Raw genomic sequence first — 12,891 nt, forward strand, 5'->3', positions numbered from 1 at the left:
ATAGAATTTTGTTCCGGGTGATCAGCCCACTGTCCGAAAGAGAGGACGTAGCCCCCCCTTTGTCTCCTTCCTCTTGCGATTCAAAGTTTACTTAGGGACCAATATGGTTCAGAAGAGTAGTCAACAGCGGCCATGAGAGTGCTGCCTCGTCTTCTTTTTGGGTTTCTCAATGAATCAAACGCTAGAATAGTATCTCAGGCTCTCAGTTGTTACCGGGGCCCACAAAGATCCAGTTGAATCCGTTTTGTTTCATGCATCTATAGTTTGCTTTTGGACTGTAACTGGATACTGGATCTAGATAACGAATCCACATATTTGTAGAAACATCTTTATCAAGTTGGCTGGTTAGGTATTATCATTTTTGGGCTATCTTGGATGCTTGATCATTAAGAAATCATTATAAATACGCATAATTTTCCATGTTTTTGACAGTTTTGTTGATTGCGTTTATGTCCTCTATTGCATGGTTTTCCTTAATTATCATAGATTAGCATAAAAATAATGTGATACGTAGGGTATTCCTGGATTACGAATATGGATTTGCATCAGAACTGGATGGCCATTTCACCAGTTTACAGTGTTGTAACGTATGTCCTGCTCTGCTTTCCTTGCCAGGCCATTGCCATGTCTCAGAACTGTGGCATAGTTTTCCCTCAAGTCCTTCCAGTTGCCCCTAGCTTTTTATTTCCAGAAACACATGGAAAGCCAAAAGCCTGCTCGGTTTTGTTTCATGCTGACTTGGGATCTTTCTTTCTCTCAGATTTTTGCCTCAGACAGTTTCCTGGAGCTAACAGAGTACACCCGTGAAGAGATCTTAGGTAAAAACTGCAGGTCAGTTGAAAATTACCTTCATGCTATTAGTTGTTTAATTCTCGGTTTCTATAATAGTGAAGAAATTTTAGCACAGTGTTGTATGTTCATACTTCTGGCTTCTTAATAGGTAGTTGACGTGTCACAGAAGCTCATGTTTGAGTATTTTCTTTTGTTGTTTGACAGGTTTCTGCAGGGACCTGAAACTGATCCTGCCACTGTTAAAAAAATAAGACATGCAATTGACACTGAAACAAGTGTTACTGTTCAACTATTAAACTACACTAAGACCGGTATGTCTATTAGTGCAAGTTTGATTTACTAGCAGATTGTTAAATTGTTATATGAAAAGCAACATTCGTCCTTTTCTCCATTAACCAGAAAGCAATTTACCATCACCAATTATAGTAAAGTTTTGTTCGCTATACACTATCTAAGTAAAATATTAATTCTAGATAGTGTTCTACTCATGGGTATAGGAATTTCCTAGTACATTATAATCTATATAAGCATAAACAAGCTCATTTGGACTAGGCGATCGATGTGTTTTCTGCCGCAGAGATAATTAATCAAAATGATCCATAGTGAACTTCTGGAGTAGATATTTTTGTTTCTAGATCAGTCAAGTATTCCCAATTGGCTCTTCTACATATTGTTGTTTTGCACTTAATCATATATGCACGAAGCATCTTTTACAATGTCACAATGCCTAAGCAAAAGCTCTGTCATTTCTATGGGTCTCTTCGAAGAGGTTAAAGAAAAGATTTGCATTCAGGCTCATCCGGAATGGGGGCCACCTTCTGTGCTTTACGTTCGAATTAGTGGCATCATGCAACTTGTGTGGCTAATGCTAATACATCATAAATGAAGGATTCCTTATTTCAGAAGTATAACGCATGGTAGAAATTTATCGTTCCGAAGTACAATATCTAGTCGAAAGATGTCAATAGCTGTCAATATGTGGCCGTAGTTTTTTTGTTTCAGCTTGTGCTTCTTGTGCCATTTTTTGTATTGAATTTGGTTTTCGAATATCTAGGTACTTGGGAAATCCTATTGTAATTTGTCTTTCTTAAATTTCCAGGGAAGAAGTTCTGGAATCTATTTCATCTACAACCAATGAGAGACCATAAGGTATCTTTTAAATTCTGCCATCTATGTGATACCAATGTCCTTACATTTTACAAGTTTAATGTTTTTAGTGTTTCCCAAGTCACTTACAGCAAAACAATCTGACAGCCAATTTTCTTAAAAGGTGCTTCGCTTTTTTCTTGTTTTTCATGCTCTATTGGAGAAAAGTGCACCCATTTGAGAACTGCACTATGTTTGAAGTTACCAGTACCGTAGGTTTTTGTTCATCAGATGGGATCCCATTGCTACTAGGGCTGGAAATAAGGCTGACACAACTGAATTTTTCAGATTGAAAATGGGTCCACAGAATTGCCATTTTTATATGTAGAGCCTTTATTATTCTTATTCTTGCATTACCAAATTCCATATGGTCATCGCAAATTTGATTATAGTTTATGCACTTAATGTCCCATCTGGGTCCAGTCTATTTGGATTTGTCTTTGAGTTCTATTGACGCCCATTCAGCCTTGGAATCAGCTATATACACGACCTGGTAAAATTTGGTCTATATCTGTCTTGTCGACACTGTTACTTCGATGTCATGTACTTGAGCCTTTTAACTTAAAGTCATTTCATGACTCAAAGAAAGATTGGGAAAACATCTACTGCATTTCTTTTCCTGTTTGTGAACTAAGATTAACCTGGATCGTTTATGCGCCTAGTATCGGCTGAACCTTGTACAATTTGGTCTTTTTGGAGAAAAACAGCCTTGGATTTTACATTTGCTTAAACGAGGCGGAGGCTTCATTAGGATATATTTATCTAAGATTCTCAAGGGAATTCAACTGGTAGATTTGACATATAAACATGTGTTTTTGCATTCCTTAGGGGGAGGTGCAGTATTTCATTGGAGTGCAACTTGATGGTAGTGAACATGTTGAGCCACTTCAAAATGGTCTTCCAGTAGAAAGAGCAAAAGAGGGTGAACAACAGGTATAGCTATTGTTTATGCTGTTTATCTGCTTAATTAGCATGTGTTTTATCAAGCTTGTTGTAGATGCTATTGTGGATTACTTCCAAATTTCGTATTATAAGACATAGAATGATAGACACGCAGGACAGAAACTTAGAGAAGGAAATACTTACTTTTGAAACGACCCCGGAGAGCGGCTTTTGCTAAAACTCGAGCTTTGTCATTTTATTCACAATTATCAAGCCGCTTCCCTGAAGTCTGAATAAAATGGCCTATGTATGGCTCTAGCCTCTAGCCAGTGTGCAGCCCCATGGTCTAATATGGGACTCCTTGGGGAATATTGCCAAAAAAAAAAAAAGAGAGATCAGTTTCTACTTTTTTCTTTGTTATTCTTACTTGTGCAAGTTCTTCAGATGATGCATGCTTTCACAGTGAAACTGAAAACTCTTCATTCATCTACCTGGGTTTCAGGTGAAACAAACTGCGGAGAATGTAGATGAGGCTGTGCGAGAGCTTCCAGATGCTAATACGGTAATGTAGTTATAACCTTCACATCAATAAAAAAAACTCTGTTACTAATTCTGCTAAAGTTCTCAGAAACTAGAAGATCTCTGGACTGTTCACTCTAAAGTGGTGGCCCCCAAGCCTCATAGAAAGGGAAACCCATCTTGGAGAGCTATCCAAAAGGTCAGCATACACCTCTAGTAGCTCGGGTTCTTAATATCTATACCGTACATTCCAGTTACCACAGTGTGCTTGTGTGTCACATCTACTTTCCTGTAGTTGTTTGTTTATTTTACGAACATAAGCAAGTTCCTTTTTTTTAATAAAATGTTGAATTGAAGAGGGCTTAGAGGGTGCAGGAACTGTGATATACATGTGTGGAATTGCCTGGATTTGCTTTCTGATACGTACTTCTGCTTATTTTATGTGTACAGAAAGTGCATCCTATTTTTCCTTTCCTGTAATGTTATATTTCATTTTGTATGCTGTCTGATAATTTTCCCATCCATAAACTGTAATTGTTTAGCTTCTGAACAGTGGAACTGCTAGCAAATATTTCTGATCTATGTAACCTTGTACTTATTTAGTCTTCCTTAGTGATTTTGATTTAATTTGACAATGTCTCTAAGTTAACTTCTACTTGGAACTAAGCATAAATATAATAAATTTATGCAGCTCGCTTTTAAAAAAGTTACTTTTGACTTAGGTTTCCATTATTTATTTTTAAAAATGGAAACGTCACTCTTTGACATGCTTCCAGATGGACTATAGCTTGTTTAGGAGGTAGATAATATTCTTAATAGTCTTAGGTTGATGAAAAGTAAGACTGAAAGATATCCCAGCTAGCTGTAGGCAAACAAATGGAGAAAAACGTCTTCGATGATGAAGGGCTTAATTCAACTACAAGCATGCTTACTGTGTGCTCAGATACATGCTATGTACCCCTGAGGAAGAAGGGAAAAAAAAATGATAATTTGTTACTTGGTTTCCCTTAGGTAAGCAAAGAAGTTCGATCTGTAGAAATTTGCGATGGCAAATGTCAGTGTCTGAAGTGGTCCCTCAATGAATTCCCGCAGTTATATTTGATATCCGCACTGTCCTTTGAATCTGGAAACACATATTCGATATTGTGCATGATCGAAAGGTCTATACGATAAAACCAGTTCTTTCAGATCCTTCTGCAGAATTTTTCTTCTCAGTTAGATTAAACTTAAGACGTGCTATCTAATTCTCGCTTGTTTTCTTCCTTTTCCAGGTTTTGGAAAGTGGTGAGCAAATAGGCTTGAAACACTTCAGACCAGTGAAGCCCTTGGGCTCTGGAGACACGGGAAGGTTGACAAATTGACATTTCCTTGTAGTACCACATTTGTACTTAGAGCTACTTGTTCAAATTGCTTTCAGGAATAAAATAATGTATGATAACCATTTAACAGCTCAAACTGCCAATGCATAGTTTAATTTCTTGATATCTTTGATATACATGTCTAGAGAACATTATAGCAATGATGCAGGTTTTATTCATTAGATTGGAGTATGTCTTAGCTACAAGCAAGATTTTTGAAGTTGAAGAGGACTCTCTTGCAAATCTATAAGCATTGACAAATTTATATCTTGTACATATATAATGAAAGGAGAAAAAACTGAGAAACACAGCAACAGAAACGTAATGGGAATATAGGTTGCTAGAAATTTTTGAACACCAACAATGGCTAGAGAATGTATATTTGCTTTGTAATCCACATTCCACAATAGTTCTGTAGGGCACAATACTTGTTCCTGTTTCCAAGTATTAATTATGAATAATGGATAATTATTTTGACAGGAAGAACACCAAGGGGGATTTTGGATGACCCTTTAAAAACTCAGTTTTGTGAAATCTTGGTTTGTGAAAACTAAACTTTTGAATAAGTTTTCAAACCTGGTCTGTGTTTCTGGATGACTTGAAAAAACAAAGTTTTTCAGTGAAAAACCTGTGGCTGCTGGGGGAGTAGTAGGTTTTTCCAGCTCAAGAAAACTTGGTTCGTATAAACTGGGTCTGGGTCAAACCCAGTTCTCACGTCATTCAAACTAAACCTGGTTTTGGGCTGTCATCCCAATGCCCCCAAGTTATTCTGCCAGACTGCCAGTCGATGCATTTTATTTGAAAAAATCACACTATTATTTTTTGTCAAAACTTCCTAGAAGAAAATGACAGACTGAGCAGAGCAAAAACAGTTGAAAATAATGTCTGCTTATTCCTAGTCGTGATTTTTTCTTATTGCTAATCCTTCCATACTATTGCCACATTTTATTATTATCATTCTTTCAATATGAGAGGATCTAGCGACACTTTAGAAGTGCTTGTTTTGGCAGGAGAAAATTGAACCAATAAAAGATATTTCAAAGAGAAAATTTCCATTATGATAATTGGTGCTTAACAGGTGAACTGAAACTATGCAGGACAGTTGTAAAACATGAGAAAGGTGAAATAGGATAAACTCTCTGTGATTTTTAAAAATGACGGAAGGACAGAAGAAAAAAAACTCCATTTCAAGGAGAGAAGCCTTCCCCCTACCTCTCTTAATGTTTATGCCTACGAGTTCATTTTGGTGACCCATACTATATTCTTTTGGGCGCGTAACTGAGTATGTTAGATCCAATGACCAAAACTTTCTTTCGGTCTTGACTGGGTATCTTGCAACTTTCCAAAAGAAATATGTCGACTGAATAGAAGAATCTGTACTGTTCAGCATATCACATTTTTTTCCATGAGTAAAAGTATAGTGGAAGAGTTTTTATGTGAAGGACCTTAATCAGCTTCCTCCGTCATGGCGACAACAATCTACATGTAGGCTAATTATCTGATTGCAGATAATATCAGTCTTCGGTACTTTCCCCTGTCAAGGTGCTGGTTGACTCATGATCTAAGCAAACTTAAACGCATTCATGCACATGAAAAAATAGTTTGCACTTATGTTGATTTGAAGCCGAACTTCGTTCCATGTAACTTTTCTGAAGGTCATATTCATCTCCCATGGGCTTGCACTTAAACATGACGCAAATCCTATTTTAAGCCATTCTTTGCCAGATTTGCCTCTGGTGAAGTAAAGCATTTAATTGTAATTTCTTGTGAGAAAATATAGTGACTTAAAGCATTGGATATGACGATACTTCAATTTAGTTTGCTAAATTTATGACCAGAATTATATCTTGTGGTCATACAATTTCATGGTATCCGTTCTGTTACTCTATATCTCTTTCAGACTTAAAATTTCTTTAAAGACTTGTTAACTGAGCCGTGGTTATGTATTTTATGTGGCAGTGTCCATCTCGTGGAGTTGTGTGGAACAGGAGAACAGTTCGCTATGAAAGCTATGGATAAAAATGTTATGCTTAACCGCAACAAGGTACATGAGAACACGTTTTTGTTCATCTTCTCCCGATTTTCTTAAATTGTATGTTCCGTCTGCTTATCTGCGACCGGTTTAACGTAACACATAAATTTTGACATTGCAAGTGCAAGTGAACCTTATTCATTTACTATCTTGTTCTCATTTTAAAATTTTAAATTTACCTTTCCTTCTTCAGCCGCTCTTTGTTTCCAAATATCTCCTTTGTTGTTTTGATGGATGCCATATAGCAATTTTGACAAACATGTCTGGACATCTTACCTCTATTCCATGAGACTAAAGTTACACTTTCATTTCATTTTTTTCTCCATTGCTGTCAACTGCTTTCTTTTCTTATTTTCTGATTCCTTTTTCTTGTTCATTTTAACCATTGACATTTACTTACACTTTTTCCAGTGATTTGTATAGAACGAAAGTTTTCCCTTAGAAAATTAATTTTCTGGAATTTACTTCACCATGATTTTTCTCTGAACAATATTTTCTGTGTCTTCTACAAAATTTACTCATTTGAAAGATAGTTTGTATTGCAGAACACTATTTCCTTCTTTTTGAATGTGGTTGCCGAGAGTCAGGCTTGAGACCATTTCTTTATGAGCCATTCTTTTAACGAATGGGCTCATATAGTGCATAAAGTTGCTTACTGGATTTGTTCTTTCATTGTTTATTTTGCTCCTGTTTTTCATATTTTTTTCTTTTAATTTTTTATTTTTACGGTGGCTTCTGTTTGTTTGCAATACATGAATGCCATCTTGATTCCATCTTCATGATGCTTGCTTCTTACATTTCATAAGAAGGAGATTTATCTCGTTTTATAAAGTGTTGTTCCTGCACAATGAACTGAGAGAATTTGTACGCACATGCAAATAAAATCTTTTTCAGAACCATTTGCAATATATTGTAGCCTCCTTTTGCTTGTTATAGCTGTGCCATGGCGATTTAATTGCTGGACACATTTTTCTCTGATAGGTACACAGGGCTTGTGCAGAAAGAGAAATACTTGAGATGCTGGACCACCCTTTTCTTCCTGCATTATATGCTTCGTTTCAGGTTTGCAACTTAACTTCAAGGTGCTTCTGATATTGTCCTTAGAATCTATTCTATGTGCATACTACATGTGGTGTAAGTGAAAGCTATTTTAGAAGCTAAACTTGTCCAGGTCCTAAATCAACGTAATGGTTTTGGTGGTTATAAACTTTCAACCATACCAAACCTTGCAATTTGCTCAGGACTAAGTTTCCTGAGTTTGGAGAATCTGAAGAGGAAAAAACCAAAAAATGAGAAAAATGAGTGGAGTTTTTCATTTTTAGTAACATACACATACACAGCCACACTCTTCAATGCTGTTCATATTCATCTGACATTTGGTGGCCCATAATATAGAAACCCACAAGTATATGTTCATAAAATGAAATTCCAGAAAATTGAATGTGTGGGTGAGGATTCAGATTTTATAAGGGTTTTTGAGTTTTTCTTGGCTCGTAAAATTTGATGTTGATATCAAATTTTCATGTTTGGTCTTTTCATTGTTTTGTGGCATTTTTCATCCATTTGTGTGGTCTGGTTTTTAAGAAGTGCTCCAAATGCTAGATACCTAGGTGGTGGATCGACAAATCTGGGATCCCACACACACAGACACAAACTCACATTCAGAGAGAGAGAGAGAGAGAGAGAGAGAGTTTTGGTCACCTTGCTTGTTCCCTCTCAAATAGTTAAATTCAAAACTTAGATAAGAGTGTAAGGACCGGATACACTTTCGAACTTGAAAGAAGAAAACGGAGAACAAGTGTATGTATGGGAAAAATTATAAAAGATCCTCGTATAGATTATGATATAGATATTTTTCAAGAGTCAAGCCTTTGTCACATAGGATGAAAAACGTCAGTTGTGTCTTCACTTCAAATGGAACCTCATCATCCATTTTTGTGTATGATCTATTTAGGAAGTCAGCAAATTGAAGTTGTCAGAGTTTACCAGTCTCCTGAAAGAGCTTATTTCAGCTACTCTGCTTAAGTGACAAGTCTGCTTTTATGTTCTGTGATACATTGTATGTGTGCACTGTGCATAGGGCAATCAGATTGTGTCCTAGAATTATGATGTCATGTTGACCAGCCATTTTAAAGTATTTTTTGAAAAAATTAACTGTACAGATGGATTCAATGTCTAAAAATGTAAGAATGAGAAGTCACATTTCAATGTGTAGAAAGTTTTCATAAGATCAGAAAGTTCATATAGTTGATCCTTAAATCTTCAGAGAATTTGATCTACGAGTTTTAAATCTTTTATTTCTTTAAGGTTTCAGGCATGTTGATCACATACATTATTAGAGGTGAGTGATAATATTTGTGGTAATCAATGAAAATACGTTTTATAATATACTTTGGCCACCAGTCTCACTTTACATCTTTCAACAAGTGCTAGCCTTAAACTGCAAGATATTATCTCTTCCCACTGGGCTATATTTATGTGATATGTCTGTCCTCTAGAACTTTTATCTCGGCTAGCATCACCTGCCCTACACTTAGACTAGGATTAGGACTCAGAGCTAGCTATAAATGTTTTGACTACTTAACAATTGAAGTTGTTGATCGCATATTGTTATTAAATTTATGCCCTTTTCAAGCTCATAATGGCTACACAAGTGCTATAAAATTAAAATTGACTTCTTTAGGGCTTCTTCTCAAGAATCCCATGGCCATGATCCTTACTGTAATGTTACTCCTCTTCAAAGTTATGTTCAAACTTCATGAACAGAGCAAGCCCTCTATTCTTTTGGCCAACTAATTGCCATGGAGTGAATTTATGAACCTACAATCATGATGTAGTGTGTTGGTCCATCAGCTTCTCCATCATTACAATCCCAGGAATTTCTCCTATTTTTCTTGTCACAGCACTCGTCATAGATAAATAGTTTCCTGGTTTCTGCTCTGATACATGCACTATGCAGTTCAATAATTATCCGAAAAATGTCTACTTGATGCGTCGTAATTTTTACCATTTCCTTTCTTGTAGTGTTATTGCCTACACCTGTACATCCTTATGGTGATGAAATTGTGACCATATTTGGTTTTGCTTCTAAAACCTTGTTAATATATCTTATATTTCTTCATTTTTTTTTCCCTACAGACCAAGACTCATGTTTGTCTTATTACTGATTATTACCCTGGAGGAGAACTATTTATGCTGTTGGACCAACAACCCATGAAGGTCCTCCAGGAAGATGCTGTAAGGTAAAATCCCTTACCTAAACCTGTTTGACACTTGTAATTTCGTAAATGAGATATCAGCTGAACTTTATAATTGCAGCAGGATGCTGATAACTGTATAATTTTGGATTTAAGTGATAAAGCATCCTCTTATCTATTTCATCACATAGCCAATTTCGGAATAACAGATCCTCTAAGTCCTTGTAACATCACGCAGTTTTTCAAGATCATGTCAGGGTCCAGCTTGTGTTTTTCAACCCTCTACCTGGCATAATTGCTAGAACTCAACTGATATGTTGGGCTACACTTGCAGATTCTATGCTGCTGAAGTTGTTGTTGCATTGGAATACCTCCACTGTCAAGGTAGGAAGTTAAGGGAAGTCCTGAGATCATAATGATCAATTTCATGATTTGAATTCATTAAGCAATTTGGATTGTGAGTGATTTCTAGACTCAATTGTAGTTTCATTCCTTTTTTGGTGTGTGTATGTGTGTTTTGGCTAATTCATCAGCTTAAATGCTGTGAAACAGTGAATGCCTTTGTAAGGCTCATTTGGCCACTGGCATCCACTCTTCCATTGATAACCATTAAATATCGCTGGTATTTGTTGAGTCCTTATGAGGTGAAGAATCTGAAAGCAATGTGCCATAAAATTTGCCTCTCTCCTTAACTTTTAATTATTATGGCACATGCTCCCTGTAATCTTTCATGAAAAATAACCTTTCTCCATATTCAGTACCTGAGTTATCTATTTTAAGAAACATTTTAAGGAGAAAAGTATCATAGAAATTTCCGTAGAGATTTTCTGAGGTTCCCATGAAAAACTTAGGTACGCAGGATTCTTTCAGCCATACTTTTTTTTTTAAGTTGCCATGAATATCTCCAGAAGTCATTCTTGAAAGCGAATCTTGTTTATGTTGAAAAGAGGGAAACAATAAACCCGACTGCCTAAGTTATCTACATATCATGCCATACTTTTCTTAAATCTGCCTTGAGTAGCTTGTTTCTTTTGATATTTCCACTCAGTGAATGGCTTATTATGTGTTCCTGTTCCCTCTCATTATTAGCTATAACGGCAAAAAAATACAAGCAGGTATGGAGATCTATTGTCTTGTCCTTATGCTATCGTTGTCATTAGTATAAGATCCAAATTGAAAGGATGGAGATATGCATGTATTTTTTTTGGTCAGTTACGAGTTACGACACGGTATGAAAATAAGTTCACATTAGTATAGTCCATGGTCACATATATAGTTTACGGGTATTATACATAGAGGAATTTTTTTGGTATAATACAACAAAAGTTGTATATCTCGAGAAAATCTCAGCAAATTTCAAAAAAATAAAAAATAAAATTTTAAAAATCCTGAAAATTATATAAAATTAAAATAAATCAGAAATTACTAAAAAATACAAAAAATCAAAAAAAATGCATATGATACCTGTTTTGTATATTCTGGTTTTTTTTTAAAAAAGCGCCTCTTTTGGCGTATTTATCGCATCTTTTTTTTTATCAATACGCGATATTTGTGGCAGTAATATACTATTGTAGTCATCCCATCAGCAGCTCCTTCTTCGAGTTATTGTTTGGTATAGAGTGTCAATATATCTAAAACTGTTATTGACTTATTGTTAATAGAGTCTCACCGTTAAATCACTAATTTTCTTAGTTGTGGACCTGTGGTTAAAAGTTAAAACCACAGAGTTCAGGACAACATGTTGAACTACTAGGGTGTGACAGCTTGTGATACAGTCAGACTGAACCTTGTGCTATATTAAGTATGAACCTGGCTCCTTAGTCTGCAGGTTTTCGGATCATTGCTTCTGCAATAAATCACATCTGTAAGGAAACTTTAGTAGAAATATAACTCTCTGGGATGATGCATGACTCTACAATATGCAGACCAATGTAATCTAACATTCTTCCATAAAGGTCATCCAGTTCAAGGTCATGCATAAGAAAACGTGTTCAATATTAGAAATGAGCAACTGAAAACGCCAGCAGAGGAACACAATGTTTTGCGAACACAGCCAATCTTTTTCATAGTCATTTGCTTTTTGATTGACTGTAGAGTCTTTTCTCCCGAGTTGATGCTTGGATATGTGCTTTATGCAATAATTCAATATTCTTTTTTGTAATGCTATGCAGGTATAATATATAGGGATCTAAAACCCGAAAATATCCTAATTCAAAGTGATGGCCACATATCTCTGACTGATTTTGACCTATCATGCATGACAACTTGCAAGCCCCAGGTACTGTTTCTGTTCAAGATCGTCCATCTCAGGTTAAGCAATTATCAATTTTGTAGACTGGTTGGGTTATTTGTGTCTGAGTGTGTATGTGCTTTCAAGCATGGGTGAAGTGATTAGGGACCAAGATTCAAGCCACTTGTCCAGAATAAATTCTCATAATTGACCTTATCAGTTGTATTAAGACGTTATCTATCCAAATGCTCAGAGCTCAAGTACATATTGCTTTTATCAAAGCTTTCGAATTTCAGTGTTTATTATTCAAAGCCATTCCAGCCAGGGCATGTTAGAACTTTTATACTCAACACAAAATACTCATCCATTATCAAAAGAAGGTCGAGTAACTTGGCCATTCTTTCGAAGTGCTAAAACTGATACAAGTGCTATTATCTTATGAAGCTCACAAATGCAAATCTACTTGGGGAAGAAAGAAGAACAAAGTATTGAAAAGGCAGTCACACTAGTTGTTCATCATCTAGTTATCCAAACAACCGAAAATTGATTGTGGCACTCATAAATTATCATTTTCTCTAGCCCGAAAAGCTAGCACTTACATAAATATGGGAACGTAAAATATTGACTAAGACTGTTTGATTATTAAGTTCAGGAAACCTATAAAATTTCTAGATGTTTTATGTAATCTGTGTTCATTTATGCAAGTTTTATGTATGATGGTCATTATGTTAAGTG

At 35.8% G+C, this 12,891-nt stretch overlaps 1 protein-coding gene across 2 annotated transcripts in view; it reads left to right on the top strand.

The window, feature by feature from the left end:
• Nucleotides 1-12,891, top strand: part of LOC116254130 (phototropin-1) — a 30,806-nt gene that overhangs the window by 15,035 nt on the left and 2,880 nt on the right. For both annotated transcript variants that reach the window (XM_031629259.2, XM_050077750.1), the window contains exons 7-18: nt 761-831; nt 997-1,103; nt 1,892-1,941; nt 2,767-2,871; nt 3,323-3,382; nt 3,449-3,538; nt 4,611-4,687; nt 6,657-6,741; nt 7,711-7,791; nt 9,868-9,971; nt 10,261-10,310; nt 12,098-12,204. In XM_031629259.2, coding sequence (XP_031485119.1) covers nt 761-831; nt 997-1,103; nt 1,892-1,941; nt 2,767-2,871; nt 3,323-3,382; nt 3,449-3,538; nt 4,611-4,687; nt 6,657-6,741; nt 7,711-7,791; nt 9,868-9,971; nt 10,261-10,310; nt 12,098-12,204 — 987 coding nt within the window. The remainder of the gene's footprint in view (nt 1-760; nt 832-996; nt 1,104-1,891; nt 1,942-2,766; nt 2,872-3,322; nt 3,383-3,448; nt 3,539-4,610; nt 4,688-6,656; nt 6,742-7,710; nt 7,792-9,867; nt 9,972-10,260; nt 10,311-12,097; nt 12,205-12,891) is intronic.

This window comes from Nymphaea colorata, chromosome 5 (genome assembly GCF_008831285.2).
Source record: "Nymphaea colorata isolate Beijing-Zhang1983 chromosome 5, ASM883128v2, whole genome shotgun sequence".
Lineage (NCBI taxonomy): Eukaryota > Viridiplantae > Streptophyta > Magnoliopsida > Nymphaeales > Nymphaeaceae > Nymphaea > Nymphaea colorata.